General features: G+C 40.0%; 1 protein-coding gene across 1 annotated transcript in view; it reads right to left on the reverse strand.

Moving 5' to 3' along the window:
- Positions 1 to 21,532, reverse strand: part of PCNX1 (pecanex 1) — a 77,424-nt gene that overhangs the window by 21,797 nt on the left and 34,095 nt on the right. Inside the window, 8 exon segments of the mRNA XM_083512426.1 lie at positions 752 to 862; positions 2,547 to 2,718; positions 2,916 to 2,948; positions 3,785 to 3,938; positions 5,166 to 5,383; positions 6,511 to 6,568; positions 8,527 to 8,617; positions 15,976 to 16,160. Coding sequence (XP_083368552.1) covers positions 752 to 862; positions 2,547 to 2,718; positions 2,916 to 2,948; positions 3,785 to 3,938; positions 5,166 to 5,383; positions 6,511 to 6,568; positions 8,527 to 8,617; positions 15,976 to 16,160 — 1,022 coding nt within the window.

Here is a 21,532-nt window from a genome sequence, read left to right on the forward strand (position 1 = left end):
CTTCAGGGATATTACATTTCATCAGCTCTCAAATGGCAATTATACCTTTTTGAGGAAAATGTGATTTTATTGAATAACAAAGTCATTGGCATGCCTGGTATGCATGAAGGCAAACTTTCTGAGCCTCTTCTGGAGAGCACTGCCATACAGTTGAATATATGAAACATTACTCTGAAATGTGTAGAAGCCCCTTCCAATTTTGCTTTCAGCTGACTGGCTTCTGGAGTGCAACTGACAACAACTTCCTTAATGGCTGAGGGCAGAGAGAATGCTAAACCATGGTTTGGCACTACATGAACAAGCCTGCTGCGCTCCCTGTCCTCTCGCACCATGCAGTTCATTCTTCCTTTCCCTTGTTTGCAGCAAACTATGGTTTGCCCTTATATCTGAACGGGCAAACTACAATTTGCACTATAAAGCAGCATACCAATACAGGAAGAGAGGAAATCACAGTGCATGGAGGAGGAAGGCTTGTTCCAAGCATATTCATATGGCATCAAAGTATGATTTGGCATTTATGTCTGAATTGAACCACAGTTTTGTACTAGACCGTTTAGTGCACAGAAACCAAAACCATTTGAATGCCAGGCAGTTGCTTAAACTGAGGACCTAAAGGGCCATCTGTAAGGCCTAAAATGAAGTAGGAATGTACTTAAATTGATCCTTTGGATAAAGCCCTCAAACTACCTTTCCTAAACAGATCTGAAAGTCATTTGCTGAATTATCTATGAAACAAGGAAGCTCAACTCACCATTGCCACCAAAGACATGAATATCTAATTGTTCACAGAGGTACATGACAAATGTGTTCACCTGAGGCAGAAGACCAATGAAGAACACTATAGGGAAACATAGCGTAAACACTACAAGAGACAAAAAAAAATGATAGGAAGAAAATAGTAAATACATACAGAACTATTTGTTATCCTTCCACTTTTAACTATAGATGATATAGGTGTTCCTTAATTATTAATTATTATTATTATCTATTGAATTTATATACCACCCTTGCACAAGAAATAATTTCACATAGCTGTTGTTCTTTATTTCAAAACAGTTGCCAATTACTACCTGCTGTGAGTAACTGAACACTGACGTGAGGCATACAGCTCTTTTCAGACTCCTTTCCCTATGTAGCAAACACCCTACTCACTTTCAGAACAAGCAACTGCAGTATGTTTGCATCTGTATGTTTGTCAGGCCAAGTGAAGGCCTTACTCTTCTTGCCTCTTCACCTTAGCCAGATATGCTCAACAGGAAAGTGAACATCCCTGAGAGGGCTGAGACAGAGGAAGACTGTGAAGGTTGCAAGGAGCTAAACTGAGAAGGGGAAAGCTTGAAAAATGATGTGGAATGGAGACAATGGTGGTGATGGATTATGAAGATGTCATTAAGTAAGAAGATAACTTGCCGTGTCCCCACAGGAGAGGGACAGCATGTTTCAGCATGAAAGCCCTCCAAGACATGTAGCCTGCAATCAAAACTAGACTAACATGAACAAATATGTGGCACTTTGGTAGTTGCTGTCATTCCCACCATACAACAGCTGCCAGTTATGAGACGGCTAAGAGAAGTGGATCAAGAGTTTATCTGAAGATCCTCTGTACACTGCATGGTAATTCTCCATGTTTACCAAAGTTCTAATCATGCAATGACTTTCATGATAAAAGGTAAAGGACCCCTGGACGGTTAAGTCCAGTCAAAGGCGACTATGGGGTTGCAGCGCTCATCTCGCTTTCAGGTCGAAGGAGCCAGTGTTTGTCTAAAAACAAGTTTTCCAGGTCATGTGGCCAGCATGACTAAACCGCTTCTGGCGCAATGGGACACCGTGACGGAAGCCAGAGCGCATGGAAACGCCACTTACTTTCCCGCTGCAGTGGTACCTATTTATCTACTTGCACCGGCATGCTTTCGTACTGCTAGGTTGGCAGGAGCTGGGACAGAGCAACGGGAGCTCACCCCATCATGGGGATTCGAACCACCGACCTTCCAGTCGGCAAGCCCAAGAGGCTCAGTGGTTTAGACCACAGCGCCACCCATGGAACTGACAATGACAACTACTTCCTCTCCAATTATAACAACTTTTAAAAGACAGAATGAGAAAGGAAGGGATTCCATTTATTTGTATCTCCATTAAAGAACAGAAATCTATATGGTCTCCACGATGGGCAAACGATCTATGCATACCATCCACATAGCTTTTAATGGAGTTTACACCACCCTGTTAATTTATGATACGGCAGTATAAAAATACTTTTACACCTCGGGTTAAGAACTTAATTTGTTCTGGAGGCCCGTTCTTAACCTGAAACTGTTCTTAACCAGAAGCACCACTTTAGGTAATGGGGCCTCCCGCTGCTGTCGCGCTGCCACCGCACGATTTCTGTTCTCATCCTGAAGCAAAGTTCTTAACCCAAGGTACTATTTCTGGGTTAGTGGAGTCTGTAACCTATAGCATCTGTAACCTGAAGCGTCTGTAACCCGAGGTACCACTGTATAACTAAAGAAGCAAATACAATGCATCAGAGCCATAAAGAAATTGCTCACCTATAATCAAGTCCCTTGCTGATAGCAGCAAAATTGGATTAGTGAAAGCCATTCCATATAGTCGGAACCTTGCAGTGAAAGTGCTCTTGCTGCCATAGTCCAGCAGCCAAATGAGGCTGCAGCATATGCAGAAGTAAACAGGGCGGCTATAGGCGATGATTCGGTTATGACCCTGAAAAAAAAACAAGTTTGGTTACTGCAACTCAAAGTTGCAAATCATAACTATTGTTTTCTTCAAAATTTGGTTTTGAAATTTTATTACGCATGCCACTTTAAATTAGAAAGTTCAGTGTGTTAAACTCAGATACACCAGAGTATTAGCTATGCCTTTTCTGAATAAAAAGTTCTGTTCCATATAGGAAAACTTACATGCCGAGGTGATGAAGAATCTGGTTGCACACTCTAAAAAACAGACCAGAAAAATGAAAGGGTAATATTAGGTAAGGCTTATTTTCAAGGTTACTTTTCAGTATAAGACTCTTTTAACAGGTAGGATCCACAGAACTTCCATGGACACATCAAAGCTTCTCATGGTGTGTTTTTCAGTCACAGCCCCTCATCCCCTCGCTGCTCCCACCCCCCAAGTTAGTTTCTCAAGCAGCATTCAACAAAGCATGAGAAGCTGGGGTCTGAAGTGAAAGTTTTAAAATATTGAAAATAACTTAACGGAAGAGCTAAGAGCAGAAGAATCATACCAATTTTCTAAGATCATCCCAGGAATGCAGTGGGTTCATAAGGAAAAATCCATACCCAAGCAATGCCTTTATTAGGACCCATTAAAATGTCACATAATAGTGAGCAAGCTTTTGAGTTCGCCAGTACTTTTCAACAGGCTGGATTCCATACACACACACTTTCTTTGTTCAACAGTTGATTGGGGAAGATGAAAGCTTGATGACTATTTTACAATATTTTGATTGGCTTAATATGTAGTTCCCCATTTCATCCAAACCTGGAAACTGTGGTTAATAGCTTCAGAACAATTTGGGATATACGTCTCTTGTTTGAAGCTGGCTTAATGTCCTGGCCTGCTCTGAAGCTCTTAACCTTTGTTTCCTGATTTGGGCAAAACATGAAAGTGTGGTTAGCAGAAGGCTTCCTGGTTTGCTTGCAAAGTGTGACTGCATGCACACCCAACAAAGATCAGCCACGACTAGGCTTCTTATTAACTCAAGATAGATTGTCCAAATGCTGGCAGAATATGAATATTTAAAATTGACAGTGGCAAAAGAAGTTACCTTGAGCAAGGAATACTGGCAGCTGGCAATCACCAAGCAAAACTGGAAAACCCAGATATCCTTGAAGAAGCCTTCAATAAGAAGTACAGAACCCAAGAAAGCCACTTGGATAGCTAGGATGACAGCTAACACGTTTTCCAGGATCTCACGATTTCTATGGAAAAGGAAAAGTATGTGGTACTGGGAAGCTAAATAGGTTTATACAGTTGGAAGAGAGGCTGCAGGAGTTCAAGGAAACTGAAGAACATGACCTATGATACTGTATCTCAAAAGTCTGAGAATGCCTTAGCATGCAAATTTCAGGTGCTGAATCTATTGTGGCTTTATTGGAGTTCAAATGGCTGTTCAAACACATTCTATAGAATCAGCCAAAAAGGATAAAAATGTCACCCAGTCCTAGTCCCAACCACAAGACAGATAAATCCATCCATACTCATCCCCTCCCAGAAAAATCTACACTGCAGTATGTCTTGAGAAAAAATAAGGTTTCTGTAATGGTTCTGCAGAAGAAAAACGAGTGAAGGTACTGTTAGGATATTTCCGTTCCACCTTAAAAAGGGGACAGGCCGTTGTGAGTCACAGCCTACGTATTTCCTGCTCACAGGAAGTTTCTGTTTGTCTATTGCTTTTGTTTCTCTCTCTGTGCCTGAGACATCGAAGCAGGCAGTCATGTTTTTTTCTTTGTTCTGACCAACGCTGAATAAAATTGTAAATATGCTCTCCTGAGTGCATCTTTCGTTGTGCGAACTCTGCTGATAGAGCGTGCATGAGCTCTGGAATGTGGCAAGCTATTTCTGAGGCTTCGTGTCGCTAATTGACTGATACTGTATCTGCGGGAGATCGATGGATCGTCCGGCATCGGCATGGGGGCATGATGGACTTTGTCTCCCTGGCAGTATTCCAACAGGTACTCCAAGAAAAAGAAGTCTGTAAAGCAGTATAGATACTCCAGGGCGGAGAAAGCAAACTGCTGAGCAGAATGATGGTGGCTTGCTGGATATCCCAATGCCCACTATACCATTAAAAGTGCACACCAGAGGGTAGCTTATCTGCACAACCCAGTGCTCTAAATTCAAGTGCTGCAGTACACCTTTCCTCCTGATAGGAGTGGACATGTTCAGGGTACCAGTGTATCATGCTTTCTTCCAGGGTCCTCCATTTAACTTCCCTCTCCCCAGTTTTCCACCGGACACTCGACACCTTGTTGTTACTGCTGTTCTTAGTTGGGCCCATTTTGGCCCCGTTTCTAACAGTACCCACCACCTGATTTGACTAATGCTTTGAACAGTGCATCAATCACTAGCATACGAACCAAGCAAAAGGAAACCTGATGCAAATTACTTGAACTATGTTAGAACAGCACGTGCTCATGGGATCTCACCTATCAAACAAGGCTAGGAGAGTCAGTCTATCAAAATTGATGCCAATCCAGATCTTAGGTAGGATCCAAAAGCGATAATAGTGTTTGACTTTTTGGGCGGCTTCCTCTTGAGGTTGCAGGTGGTCCTGCAGGTCAGGGCTTAGGTCAATGTCTTGATGCTCGAGGAGATCTGTATCTATGGTCAACAGCCTGTTCAGCCTGATCTGGGGTAGGGAGAGCTACAATAAAGTCAATAATAAGTTGCATTCACACTTCTTTAGCCTATAAACTATAGATCTTAAGGAACATAAAAGTGTCATGGGCCAAAGATCTGCTATGGGGAACTACCCCCTTGGTCTCACCTTCTTTGCAAATCTGTACGGTTCAGGGAGAAGGGAAGGTGGAGGAGGATGCGGTTTATCTCATTTCAGGAAGGCACACCTGATTAACAGTTGTTGAAGACTACATGCTCAACCCTGGGCATGGGTTCATGGTAGAGTTCCAACCTGTATCTGGATTGGCTGGTTTCTTCCAGGAAGCAAAAGCACTGACCCTTTATAAAACTTTATGGAACTGCAGGGATAGTGCACATGCAAACCACACCCTACCTCCACCTACAACAGTCTTCCACACTTGAATCCCCAGATGTTGTTGGAACGACAACACCCATCTTCTGCAGAAGGGTTGGGGAACTGGATCCAGCCAGAAGGCAGAATTCAGAAGTGGTCAACCCTTCATGAGCCACTTTAACAATCACCTGAATTCATTTGGTTTTATTCTGTGAACTGCCCTGAGACCTTCAGGTATAGGGCAGTATATAAATTCAATTAATAATAATAATAGTGGCCAGAAAATCCCCACCAATAATCTGCAGCCAGCATTGCCAATGATGAGCGACAATGGGAATTGCAGATCCAGTAACATCCAACACACAAGGCTGAGTAGAAGGGCCCTTTCTTCTTTACAACTTCTATTACTCCAGGGTATTTACCTGATATGGTAAGGATCTAGCAAGCTGAACCTAAAGTCTTCAAAGACCTTACAAATCATTAGCAGTGATAGTCTACAATCCATTCTGTATTGAGCAGGGCTTGGACACCACTTTCTTAGATCTAAGAGGTGGGCGGCACTGCATTTGTCTAATTAAACACACTTCAGGTCTCACGTTATTAAAGTATTAACGTGGCTGCAATTCTCCAATTATTTGTAGCAGTGAAGGCATGGCATTGTCCAGCTGCTGACAACTTGAACCACTCGGATCCTGTGCTAAATTGACAGACAGAATACTTAATTGTATCTCAACAACTTAAGAGTGACATTTGATCATCTGCTTGCAATAAAATAAGGAGCAAATGCAAAAACTTACTAAATCATGTGGATAAAAACGAACTGAGGTAGAACTTGATACATGAGAATCCGTGTCACTATAATAACAAGAAGATTACTTTAGTTTGATACCACACACTGTTCTCCAGTTCAAGTCTCTTCTTTTGTTTAAGAGATTACTCTTTCTGTAGTTTGTAGGACATCAGTTACCCCAGTTTAAATCAACTTGCTACTGGAAAGGCAGTACTGTTTTCACCAAGGGAAAAAGAAACGATACACCTTCTTGATAGGACAATGCACCCTATTACCCAACCGTGCTGACATTAAGAAAAAAGGAGCACTGTATAACGAGCATTTCTATTTCTATTTTGTAACAAGCCATTAATTCTGCATTAATATCTTGATGGCTGGATATGGGGTTGCATTGCTGGGCTGAATACCTAGTCCTATCTGAGCGATTGCTAGCCCTTTTCAGGCAGAGGGTAATAAAGGTCCATGGCCAATGCTCCGGGGCCAAATGTCAAAGTGGGAGTGGCAGAAGTGGAAAAGTGGTCCTGGACAAATATAATAATAATTAATGGCATATTTGGGGTTTAGGGGTTACAAAAACTTTTGGTATCACAGAATTACAGCAGGAGACCCATGAAAATATTCAGTAAATAAGAGGTGTTGCATGATTTTTAAATGGATAAATTGGGGGTGGGGCTTGCTGGGTCACAAAAAAGCTTTCAACATCAGGGTGTCACAGCAGAGGACCCACAGGAGCAGCTAAAACTAAAAACCTATGTATTTGGAGAGTCAAAAGGAAAACTCCTGAAGACTGGGTGCCAGCTAGGGGTTGGCCACTACTGCACCATAAAAACAATTCCACATCGAAAATACTTTGGTTTGAATGACTCTGCTATGCACTGCTATCTATGCAAAGCAATGGCAGAAAATGATGTATTTCACTGCATTCTGTTTCTCTTTGATTTTGTAATAAATGTACAGTGGTACCTTGTGTTAAGAACTTAATTTGTTCCGGAGGTCCGTACTTAACCTGAAACTGTTCTTAACCTGAAGCACCACTTTAGCTAATGGGGCCTCCCGCTGCTGCCATGCGATTTCTGTTCTCATCATGAAGCAAAGTTCTTAACCCGAGTTACTATTTCTGGGTTAGCGGAGTCTGTAACCTGAAGCGTCTGTAACCCAAGGTACCACTGTATCTTTATTGGGTGGTTGGGTGGGTGTGGAATCTGTATGTCCCAGGGGACATTATGCCCCCAAAGCAGTCATTTACTCCAAGCACCATGACTCTTATTCAGCTTACTGCCTTTAAAAAAGGATATGAAATCCTGTCCAAGGATCTCGTGTACTCATTTTGCTCTAAGATTGTTAGACTATTCTCGCTTTATTTGAAAGGGTATCATGACCTAATTGGCAAAGCCTATCCAAAACCCTGGCTAGGGAAAACAAGATAGCTTCACCACCCTGTGGTGGTGGCGGCAGCTTAGAAATCATATGTAAATTCAAACATTTTGCACTCAAACAGAATAAAGCCATGCATCCAGACACAAAGTTAAGCAATAAAACATCCTAAAATGTAATTAACATTTTCACTGATTGTTCTGAAATACTGCCTAGTCTTCAAGGGTTGTGTGCAAAGGAAGTATGCAAAGTGCCTTGACCATTTGTATCATCTGCCTTTCCAGATGCTGTGGGACTACAACTCCCTTGCTATCAGGAAACTCTCAGCTATTGGCTGGGGTTGAGAAGAGATATAGTCCAGCAACATCTGAATGGCAAAAGGTTCCCCACCACTGCACTATATAAACATGAGAATGAAGTTGGTTCTGGTTCTCAGTTCTTCATTCAACCAGCAACTTCCTTAATCTCAATATAATGCGTATTCTTTGACAAAATATAAAATTACCAAAAGGTTCCCACGTACATCAAATCACAATTCTGAAAGTGTTCTGGCTTTTCAAAAATACACAGACGCTTAAGAATCTTTCAGAATTGTTTGCATATTCAGCATTGCTGACTAAACCACAGATACTGGTTTTCAAAAACACACCAGATATTAGATGTTCTTCTTGCAGCAGGCTCAAAATTCACAAGCGACATATCGCAGCCCCCTGTCTCGTAGAGTGTAGAACTGAACTTACCTGTCAAAAAGAGAAAGTCAGGATAGGTTAAATACTGTAGCATATTTGTACACTGTAGTAACAAAAAATATGTGCTATAGGTTACTTGTACACAATACAAATCTACATAAGTATTTTATAGCTACATCCACACACTTCATAAACCGCTAACGGAGAACTTTGGTTGATCAGGGACCATGAGACCAAATTGGTCACAACCAAGAATGCAGATTAATGTACATAAGCATAGAGTTACTTATGGACTTGTGTAATGCACACATCTTTCATTAGCATGTCCCTGGTCTTTCTTTGAGCTAGGTTCTCATACCTAGCAGACACAGTCCAGAAACAGGAAAATAAATCAGTCACTAAGTCATTGAAAAATTAACTATGATTTTTTTCTTTAGACTATTGCATTCTATCATCTCTATCAGGGAAAGCTAAAGATGTTCAGCCTATTTATTTTACGAGGTAAAATGACTACCATATCTTTCTATATAACTTGGCACAAGAATTATGATAATAATAGAGAGAATTTTCTCATGCATAATGCTAGAACTTGGGTTCATTCAAAGAAATTGATTGATAATATCTTCGGGACAGACAAAAGCAAGTACCGTATTTACTCGAATGTAATGCGCACCATTTTTGGCCAAATTACATCGCGAAAATTAGGGTGCACATTAGATTTGATGGTGAATTAGATTTGATTGCAAGCCTCAAAAACACTACTGACATAGCAAATCCTATTTTGGTTTCAAGGTTTTGAAAACTGAGATGCGCACTTGATTTGATGGCACATTAGATTCGTATAAATATAGGACTTCTTTGGGCAGCACATATTAATATATGGCATTCACAGCCACTTCAAGTTTTCAAAGTTCAAGAAAAATAGACCTTTTGTTGGAATTGAACAGATCCTTGATCAGATATTGCTAGGTCAAAACAAATATAAGACGGGACGACAAGTGGAATGATTTGAGGCTCCACACATGCCTCCATCTAAACAATGTTATTTATGTATGGAAATAGCAGAAGCCAGTTCTGCTCTGCTTTTATCCACAGACAATTTCCTTTCAAAATGCTAACTGCATTCTTAAACAGGGAATGGTGGATTCACACCACCAAATTTTGCCAGTTTCTTTTCCACACTTCCACAGGCCATAAAAACCAAAAGCAAGCAAACACCCACAGTCCCGTTTTCACTGATGACATCTCACCATCAGAATACATAGTGTGAACATTTTTTTTCCTTTATCATGTGAGGTAGCTCTTGTGGAAGTACAAAAAAAAAATCTGGATTCAGTGGAACAACACTCCATTTAAGAATGCACATTTTCAGTCATTTGACAATGAATGCCCAACAACATGCTGAGCCAGACTAATCACTATGGGGAATTCAGGCTATTAAAACTGAAGCAAAAACCAACAGCAACCTTAATACTAGGTCCTACTGATTGTTGAGAATAAGTGTTAGAGATACTGCATATGGCAGTGATATGTGTACGCCACATGGACAATATTTCCAGCTTGAACTCCCCTCCATGCTGCTCCCAACTTCACCACACACAGAACAGCCAATCTATAAACTTCGTAATTGTTGAGAGATTTTTATTTTAACATCTGTCTAACCAGGACTTGTTGAATGCTCCAGGCAGGGCTCCAAGTGCTGAATGCCCTAGATAATTATTGGTACCTGTTCCCTATTGTCATTCATGACTCACTGACAAAATATAATGAGATAACCCTAAATCTAGAGTTGCAATAAATGTTAATACAAATGTACAAACCTTAATTTTAACTGAGAAAGTTTGGCTCCCTTCATCACTATTTTTAAAGCTGTAACTTTTTAAAAAAATGTACACATGCATAGCAATGACAGGCCTTGGGGGCGTATCATGCTTCATTCTTTCCAAAGTATTTGAGAAGGGTCAAATGGTTTTAAAAGAATGGGCTGAGTTGGTATAGGAGATGACTATGGCATGTTTATAGAAAGACACATCACAATTTGGGTTCTTTCCACTACTCCTGGATTATTTTGTCACTGACACACATGGTTAGAAATCACAGTATGCGGACACACATTACAACAAACACGAACTCTACATTCCCATATAATAGCACATTTCCTCCTGCATACTTGTATACACCTGTAACATCGTATTAGTGGCAGTCTTATTTTGAAGGTCACAAAGGTTAAATATTTAGAAAGAAGAACTAACACCTGTTAAAGCAGAACACAATCTAGGAATGGAAAACAAACAATAAAATATAAGAATGAGCCACCCTTTAAAGAGTGTGCATTTATTTCTAAGACTTGAATTAGTGTGTTTCCCCCATAATTTTCATTCATATATATAAAAAAGTATGTGCCAGAACTAGCAGACACCAAGCTATTAAGAAGATGTGATCCCAGTTCAGTCATATAATCTAGCATTTATATATGCGCGTTCCACCACATTTTACATGTGAAAAGTTGTTTCTTAGATGCAGCTGTAACACTTGGCAACCCTCTTACAAAAACATATCGCAATTTTCCTACATAGTTCAGTAAGCAAACAGTGCCCTGTCCATGCCTGCAGAACCAAAATGGAGAAGGGAACTTGATAATAAACACCATGTGAAAAATATCAAAGCCCCCCCCCCCATTACTTAAGGCAAAAGATGAATGAGATTTCCCCCATCCCTAGCAGCTAAGGCACTTCCACACTATCAGCATTTTGTGGGAGAGATTAAAGGACATATTAGGAAATTTAGGCTTTTGGAATTCAAGCGGATTAAAATGTTCTTTCTACCTACTGCAACAAATCCACTCTAAAAAAGAAACTGAATTTCTGCGGTTATGAAGGTGACAGGGAAATGCATTGAGAAATCAATCAAATCAGAATGAATGTTCAACGAAGACTGAATATAATCTAACCTCCATGTGTACAAGCAAATCAGAATGAATGTGCAATAGATAGAGGGAGGCTTAATGAAAATGATACTCTCTGATTGTCCAAGGATAGTTTGTTCTGTCCTATAATTCTGCCCCAGAAACAGTCCCCCTCCCACTCCAATCTAATTTTAAAATATAAATGGAGGATACCTTGCCTTTTCAGGCTTGACAACCTAGAATAATTTTCTTCTTCCTTTACCCTCAATCAGAATATATCAACATCATAAATTTGAGAGTATTTGGTAGTGTACCAATCCACAAGAAGTTGATCACTATTGTTAAGTGCAATATCACTTCAATTCTAGCCATCATTCACTTTTCCCCAGCAAAGCTGATTTCAGCCACAGAGCATCCTTGAGACTCTGGAATGAAGTCAGTGTTAAGCTGTTACACCCAAGTGGACTTGTGTCCCGCAAAAATACTGAACTCTTAAAACACAGAATGCACTAATTGATGGTAAGTGAAGTTACAGGGAACCAGGCAGAGGGCCTTCTCAGCAGTGGTGCCCTTCCTGTGGGATGCCCTCCCATCAGATGCCAAGGAGATAAAGAACTACACAACTTTTAGAGGATATCTAAAGGCAGTCCTGTATCAGGAGTTTTAAATGTTTGACATTTTATTTTTTTTTATATTTTGCTGGAAGCCACCCAGTGTGGCTGGGGAAGCCCAGCCAGAAGGGCAGGATATAAATTAAATTTTTGTTGCTATTATTAGGTATTATAGTAGCTACTTTGAGTTAACAAAATGGGAACAGAGCTTTTTGGATCCTCTGACCAAGCAGTTAGCCTCCCCCTGTCTGCTTCCTTGTACTTCCAAGCAGCGCTGAGAACTGCTAATATTGAGCTTTACTGTGGGGTTTAAGGCAACAGACAACTGCCGTACAGGTGCTATACGGTTAAGCTTTTAAGAAGCATAGTCTCCTAGTCATCTGAATCCACCTTCACATATTACTGAATCTGGAGATGGAATCCTGTTTATAAGTCAAAGTCTACGGGAAGAGAAAATCAGTGGAGTAATGCAGGAGAAGAGAGACCGTCAAGTTGGGAGTTGCAGGCTCACCCTTGATCCTAAGGCAGGAACTATTATGAATAGGACGTCCCTCATACTTGTCCAAGACCAAAATGGCAAATGAACAATAATCCTAACTGTGATTCAGAGAAGGCATAGTTCTTCAGGCAGAAAAACAAGAGACAACTTCCTCATCTCCCTCTCGCTTTCCTTTCCTCCCTCCTTCCTTTTCATTGGCCAGCCAAGGAAAGCGACCTGTCTTCACCAACGAATGGCCTTCAACATCATCTTCTCAGCTGCAGTTTCTTCTGTTTTTGCTAGGAAGCTGCCTGGGTCCTTCAGTGAAGCCAAGCTGATCACCTTCAGCTTGCTGGTCTTCTGCAGTGTTTGGGTATCCTTTGTGCCCACCTACCTGAGCACAGAGAGTAAGTACACGGTAGACGTTCAGGTCTTCACTATCTTGACCAGGGGTCGGGCAAGGTTTACCTCACCTGGGCCAGTTCACTCCAGCGGAGATCCCTCTGTGGGGTGGATCACGCGCATGTTCACGATTTCTGGCGTCTGCGCAGACGCGATTTCCGGTGCTGCAGAAGCGAGTCCCCGTGCTGCGCTGGTTTAGCGCAGCGCGCAGGGACTCGCTGAGTGGGCAGCTCAGTTCGGGGGTAGCTCGTGGGCTGGTTAAATGACCCCCATGGGCTGCTTGTGGCCCATGGGGCTTAGGTTGCCGACCCCTGATCAGGACCTCCAGTGCTTGGCTCCTGGGCTCTTCATTCCCAAGAGATACATTATTGTGTTGAAGCCAGATCTGTTAACAAAGGAGCACCTGATAACAAAAACATAAGATGGTGGACTCCCCTTCAATGGAGGTTTTTAAGCAGAGGTAGGATGTGTCATGGAGCGACCATCTGTCATGGATGCTTTAGTCTGAGATTCCTGGATTGCAGGGTGTTGGACTAGATGACCCCTGGGATCCCTTCAAATTCTACAATTCTATGACATATGAACAGGAAAGTAGATTCAGTCCTGCCAACGTCCCAAATATCCTTCACACCATACAACAATTAAAACTACAGTTTATGAGGTATGGCCTGGAACCAGTGGTGCTAGCTGTACAGCATTCTCATTGGGAGCTAGGAACAGCAGTCACATCCGAATGCTTGTGGCCCCAGTCTTAGCACAAGACAGACCCTATACAAAGCATAACTTGATTCTGTAATATTCCAGCAGAACGGTAGATGGCACCTGATTATCTGGGCAAACCTTCTAAATAGTTTTTCTCACATTTCAGAAAGGGGTGGGGGAGAAAGAGGCTGACATTTCCCACTGGCAGACCCTCTTTTGTTTAAGGATTCTCAAAACAGGATTATGACAGGCTATCACTACAAGCTGGTTCTAGCCTGAAAACCACTAGGGTTGCCAAGCAATGTGGGAGAATTTCCAAGTCCAGCCAACAAGGGCCCCCTCCCTTAAACTCAGTTTTAGAAATATTACACAGGAAATAGCTTAGTTTTATTTTCCCAGAGTCTCAAGGACATCACATTTGAAAGGACCTTGTAAACTCATGGTCTGCTTTCAGCTTCCTCCAAAAGGACGGTGTAGGGGATATGGTATCTCATGGAAGAGACTCCTAGCAGGGGAAGTCTGCACTGAATCACACTGCTGCTCTCTGAACCCTCCTGTTCTTTTATTGGACTAATTACAATCAGCATGACTTCCTGTATTGTTTGCTATCTGCTGAAAAACTCTCCATCTGGAAGTTCTCTGATGCTAATACAAAATGTAAGTGCTTGTTGCTTTTGGTGGTGGAATTCACATGGGGGAATGAAGAAACTTAGCACATACATTCAACATACCTACTCAGACAACACAAGAAATAAATTTTAAAAAGGAAAGCTGAATCCACAGGCAGAATCTCTATCAAAGAAAATAAAAGTAAGGAGTCAAACTTATTGGACTGAAAAACTGATCTGAAGTGCCTCCACAAAACAAATGAATGCAATTTCTATTCAGAAGTAAATTTAATGGGACTTGCTCCTAGAAAAATGTGACTAAGACCTGCGGGGTTAGGAGTATAGCATATTGTAAGCTATTTAATATTATCTTAAGATTGTTGCAGTCTATAAGTTGTCGTTTTAGTGGAAAGGCTCTTCTTCCTACCCACTGTCCCTCAGTGTCCCAAGGCAGTCCCTCTCAAATAAAATATTCCTGTTTCACTACTATTCTCAATTAATCACAAAAAGACAACACCAAATTCCAGTGCTTTATTTTGCCACAGAATAAAGAGTTAACAGACTAGAAAAATGAGACATCTGGAATTCACCTACGTAAATGAATACTAAAACTTCTCAAAAAGAAAATAATTATTTTTAAAGAAAACACTATTAATTTTATGTGCATACTGTGAATGGGATAGGGGGTGAAGGCTCATCCTGATTACTTGATGTGAGTCCTTTGATTTCAGATCAGAGATATCAATATAAGCCCAGAATAAAATATTTTTTCATGATATTTTTAAGATTGAAAGTGTTAACACTTGAATGAAATCCAGGAGTGCTTTTATATTTATGATGGGCTTGTGCAATTCCCTCATCCCTCACATAAATTAAAAAGGGAAAGCTGTCAAGCACTAAATGTTTTTCTACTTCTTAAAATATTAATAAGGTTCTGTATAAAAGATCCGACAATTTAGCAGTGATCAAATGCCACATTTTGTGCTCTGGTGCAAATGTAGAACAGTCCAACATGAAACATTTCTTTGCAACATTTGTCACTCCTATGACAAATTACAAATGTGCATTCTTAACTCATAATCAGTTCATTAAAAATACTGGACAAATTTTCACCATTTCAATGCTTCAGTTATTTAAACATAAGGGTGACATGAAACTCATGAGTTCTCAATCTTTATTGTTTCCCAAATGGAACATTTTCTACTACAAAGCTGAAATTTTGTGGTTATTTCTTGAAAGATAGTTTAACATGCCCATGTGTTAAGAACAACTACAACTTACAGCTGTAGGTCTGAAGGCGACAGATTTTGAAATATATCACCTGCATTCTGGAAATTAACATTGAATACGTAATAATATATTCTTGCATGTGTAGGACACATACAGCTTCACGCCCAATTAAAGCCTTCAAAAGCACTGCATAAAGTTTAGGAACAGAATCCTAAGGTGCTGTGATGTGACTAAAGTACACAGTACTCAAGGCAGCATTCAAGTTCTAATTCAGAAGAGCGATTCAGGTCCTGGAGTAAATTTAATCTGCAAAGTGTTCCAAAGAAAAAGAAAAAAAAGGGGGACCAGAACAATTTGCTGTCACACGCCCTGAAAATTCAGAAATCAACAAAGCCAAGTCACAGTGCATTATAAGCCACAAATCTGCTGCATAAACACTTTGATTGCACCAAGGTTATAGAAGGCCTGCATACCAAGTTCATCCTGCAAACTGCTGCCGCCGACAGCAGATGCATTGTCATGTGATGCTTCTAAGTGGACACTCCCATTTCTCACCAGCAAGGAGGCACTAGCACTGAGCACTGCTGCCTGGGAATGGGGGCGGGACTGGACTTTGACTTGGGTTGTGGACTGCAGTCCTTGCTGAACATCTTGAAGGCTACGAAAGAACACGGATGGTGGGAGACATTACAGGGAAGAACACAGAAACAGCAGCTAGAAACCAAGTTAACACTTTTTTATGCTTAAAAAAGGTTAAACAAGTAGTATAACCACAGTGAATGAGTCAGTGTGCACCAAGAGCATGTTACGTGTCCAGGGAGTTAGGCTACTTAGTAAGTAAAATACATAAATAAATTTCAGCCATGTCACCACTCTCAATAACCCCTCATGTCGTCCCGAGAACTTTCAAAGCCCCACAGGGTCTTATCCTAAACAGTACTTGAGTGTGCAGAACTGTGCCAGAGGTATCAAGTCGTGGTATATTTCTTTTTAAAAGTAACATTTGCTCCTCTTATGCTAACAAACTGCAAAGTTCACTCTTTCATGCAAGTTCAAAGTCAAACTCTTGAAAGATAAAATGATGATGATAATAATAATAATAAATGGGCCTCGGTTTTGTAATGCAGTTGTTTTGCCAAATTATAAACAGGTTTAAAAAGTAGCCGTTTGTACACAACTATGCTGTATGCAATATTTCAATATATTTCATTTCAATGTTCATATGTTGACATATCGGAGGTGACTGAAAAGTTTATGCTTTGAGAATTTGAACAAATTGTGCGACTGAGGATTGCTGTGAAACCGATCATCTCTGTATTGCAGAAATTTGAAGGCCATCAAATAGATTTTACTTCTAATTTAAATCCCATTTTTATCATGGACTACTGGCAATAAAAAATGAAAACAGCAATAACCTACCCCGCTGGGTAATTTTGGGGGACATTAAAATTAAAGATTTCAATTTTTTTAAATGTTATGTTAATACCAGAAATGTATTCTAAGCAAATGCCATGGGAGACTATTGATTAAATACCTCCTTAAAATAGCATTTAAATTTAATTCTCTAAGAGAGAAGGACACAAGTCAGATTAGATTTTTCTGCTGCTAAAGGTGTGTTTTTTGATTACGACTTCACAACAAGAACCCCCAGAAAGCAAAATAATAATAATGTGCTATTCCCCCATAATCTTTGCTAACTCCTACTGTTGCAAAAAACACTATAAAGATTATTCTTATAACTCACCTACAAGCTGAAGCTAAAGAACTATTACTGTTGTAAGTGAATAGCAGAGAACTTTTCAGTAAGGCCTGAGGAATCACAATAAATATAAAATACTATCAACAAACACTTGCAGGCACATTGCATTCACTTCACTTTTTCAAGGCAGTTGCACAGACAAATGCTGCCATGCCACATTCAGGCCAGTAAGAACAATGTTAGTCTGAATGACCCAGAAAACATTACTGGTTGGTAATTTAGCAGCAGTTATATTTCTATTTTCCTATTTGCATCTACTGATTAGTTTAGATAGGGAATTTGCTGGGCTTAGGAAGCCTCTCAAAGGCTCCTATTAAATGACAGCCTTACCTAGATGTAACTCTCTCTGAAATTATTGGGAATAAGACCTCATTTAAGCATATACAGTACCTCTAAGGACAGCTTTCCCTAACCTGATGTTCTTCAGGTGGTTTTGAATTCCCATCAGCCCTGGCAGCTTCTGCCAATGTGGTTGCTCAGTGCCTGTGTCTAGTATCCTGGGCAATTAACACCCAGTCTCCAGTAGCCAGGAGGAAGTGATTGCATCCAGGTCACTAGAGGTACATGTAAATGTTGTGAGAAAATAGGTCTAGCCTTGGAAAGTCAGGCAGCCAATCTCAGTAACTGTCCTTCTTAGAAACAGGTCAATTGATGAACTTCAGTAGATTCATGAATACGTTTCAGATTGCGAGTGCTGGTAATATTTTGTTTGTTTAGTTTTATGTTCGAATATGAAGTAATTCTTCACCAAAAAAGAAAGTGCAAAGTGGCCTCCTTCAGGAGGAAGGGAAGTAAGTAAGTAAGTAAGTAAGTAAGTAAGTAAGTAAGTAAATGCATTTTTTTAGATTTTCTGGGGGGGGAAACAAAAACTAAACAACCACAACTACTTCACCATTGGAAAAAATGAGATTAATTCTACAACACACTACAATTGGCTGAAGCAACTCTGACACGTGAAAGAAGCAGAAAGGATTATTACAATATTTTTATTGTCCTAACCTGGTAAAAATTTATTCCACATTTCTAAAGACTACAAAATGTTTAGGAATTAATTCTACACAGAACTGGAAAACTCCCAAACATTTATTAGGGTCTGGTATCTAAATTGTAGGCAGCAGAGTGATTAGGTGCCCTGAGATTCTTTTTGCCACTCCTAAAATATACTATTTCACTTCTCTGACAGGGTAAAAGATAAGCATGGGTTCACTAGCTGGAAGTGGTGGCAACTTTGGTTTCAAATGAGAAAGCACTGAGTTTGTTACTTAGGAACATCCTGATTTGTGAAAAGGGTATTAGAAGGAGGCATAATGAAAGTGCAAGGAGAGGACAATAACTTGCAAGAATGGTTAGCAAAAGGTCGGGAAAATAGTTATCTCTATAATCAGAAAACTTGTATCACATATTTCTGCTGTCTGAGGTTATGTTCCCATTAACATTATTTCAATGAGACAAACTCAATGTGCTTTTTTCTTTCTTAAATGCAGTGGGAGTGAAGAGGACTCCACGTTCCTACTTCTGTATTACAACCTCATATTATTCAAATATGGATTTGCCTCACTGTTTCCCAAAGTGCACCTTTTAAGACAGGTGACTAACCTGTGGCCTGCTCAGAAGTTGCTGAGCTGTAATTCCATCATCCTTGGCCCTTAGCCATGCAGGCTGGGGTTGATGGGAGCTGTGGTCCAACAACACCTGAAGGACTACACATTAACCACCTGCCACGCAGAGAGAGAAGGTATACTCTTCAAGAAAGCAGAAAAAGAACTACCAAGATTGCTGTTGTTGGATCCTTCTGTCTTGAGAGACAATGGATAATGTAGAACTTCAACAAGATAGAACTTCAACAAATGGGATTCACTCTGTTGAAGTTCCTAGCTTGTTAGTAAAACAACAACAATAGTAGTAGTAGATGCAAATTCATGTTTAATTCTCTATATAACCGTGTGTGAACATTACAGAAGGCACATCAAGTAACTCACACTGTTTGCCTAAGGAACTCTTCTTTCCTTATAAAAGCTGACACTGAAAGCATAATCTGGAGCATAATCTACACAAATGGCTTCCCTAACAATTATGAACCCGTGTAAAGTAGCTCTTAATGAATTTTGGCAATTTTAGTCATACTAGAAAAATCCTACAGTGGCAGATTTAAAGTTGCATAAAGCTACTTCTCACAAATGTATTCCCACACAGGTAGATGCAACACAATACATGTTCTTAGTGGTAATTACAACTCTAGTATGAATACACCTCAAGATGTCTCATGTTAAGACTCTGTTGCTAGAAGAGCAAACAACCATCTTGAGAATTCTCTTTTTTCCATTAAGCACAAATGCAATATAGAAGATGGGCAGTATGCCTAATTCTACACACTTTAGGAATCAATAATAATAAAAATTATGATTTTCAGTAATGATTTTTACAGGGTTTAAGGAGGTGAAGGTGTAAGGAGAGTGTTTTTTTAAATATTGCCAATACAGAGTTCATTTTTGTGTGCTTCTCAAATGCTCACTAAATTATGATAGTTGAATACCACCCTACTTTACACCTAAGTATTACTCAGTGTAGACCCACTGAAATTATTCAACATGACTAACTTAGGTCTATTAATTTTAACAGGTCTACTCAGAGTAAAAATTTAACAGAATACCACGCATAGTCAGGCCTGTACAGTACACGTCTTGAGGCCCAAGGCGTGAGTCTTGTTAGAATTTATAAACTCAAACAAAAAAGCAGCCAGTCCCTCATGGGGGTCCCCAACCAGCTTAGCCCTCCGAGGCACGGGGCAAGTCTACCCAGCTCCCACCCACCCACTGGCTGCATGGACCGGCCCATAGTGTCAAGCTGATTGGTTTCTATGGTCATTCCAACAGATCATGGATACATTATTGGCCTACACACTAACAAATTTTACAAGTCTCTCTGCTAGTTCCATTTAAAGAACCAGCACTATCCTGATGACATTGTCTATTATTTATCAGGAAATGTTAAGTAAGACATTTTAATTGAGTCTTGCCTCATGAAAACAAATAAATGTGAAATAGGTATTGTGTAACTGAGGAAAGTACTTTCTACTCCATAAAGGTTCAAAAATTAAGAATCCAGCAGCAACAAGCATGATGGCTGTGGAATATCAAATGCCTTCCTGGAGTTACCCAGTTTAGTTCCTCTCATTGAGAAAACTTCTAAGTGGGTTCGACTTCCTTGAACTCTAGCTTTACAAAATAATCATACCACAAAACAAGGGCCTTGTGCCAGCATTTGGTTTAGTGAACATAAAACTTTGCTTTGTTTCAGTCCTCTAAATTGTTTAAAGACAACCTGAGACAAAATAGGTTTGTAAATCTATGGGTGTGGTCCAGTCATAAAGCCAGAGGTCTGAAAGCTTTACGGATGGTGATGCAGACTGCTGTAAAAAACAAACCCGACTGTTATGGTATGTATATATGTTTATATGTTCGCTCTGCACTTTACTCTGCAATTTCATTCCATAACATTTGTTATACTTTCATTCTGCTTAAAAATCTGATCCAAAGAATTCAAAGTATCTTTCCAGTCCTGTACCAGCACATTTATTTTTTCCTAAAACATCCTTCCTTTGGCATCCAGCAGCACACGGCATTCTTAAGTTTTCTTTATGAGCATCAAAATTACAGCAGTTCTTTAGAATCAGGTGTTTAATTGTAGACTTTTAAAACAGATATAAATTTTAATTATCGTTTTTAATCTTTTAAGAGGAATTTGAGATATTTATCCTTTGGTATTTGAGTCTTGATTAAGTAAGTTATTCTGCTTGGATTTGAAGCAGAAATCCTTGTGATCAATCAACCTGAATCAAGGATTTAAAACTGTGAATGGCTTGAGAGCACGTATCACATGTAAATGATTGAATAATTAGATTTGGATCATCCTATTCGTAATGTCCTCAGAAGTTATGCTAATAAGTATAGGAAAGACTTAGCCAGGTTTTTTTTTGGGGGGGGGGGTTGCATAAAATTTGAACTCACCTACCTCACAGCTCTCGAAAGCTTTCAGATTCAGAAGTAGGCAGACAGATGGATCATTTAATGCAACTTAATGAAACATTGAAAGATTTGACAAACTTAAATGAAAGAGCTAGTTTTTAATGTCAGTTTGTTAGCATTTTAGCTGACCTCAAAGTCATTCACTGGCCTACTCATTTTGACAATAATGGGTTGGGGGAGAGAGACATGAACAGTGCAGTGTACACATGCGCAATCCAAAAAGATCACAAATGCATGCCGTAACAG

Source organism: Podarcis liolepis, assembly GCF_965112155.1.
Source record: "Podarcis liolepis genome assembly, chromosome: 1".
In the NCBI taxonomy this organism is placed as follows: domain Eukaryota; kingdom Metazoa; phylum Chordata; class Lepidosauria; order Squamata; family Lacertidae; genus Podarcis; species Podarcis liolepis.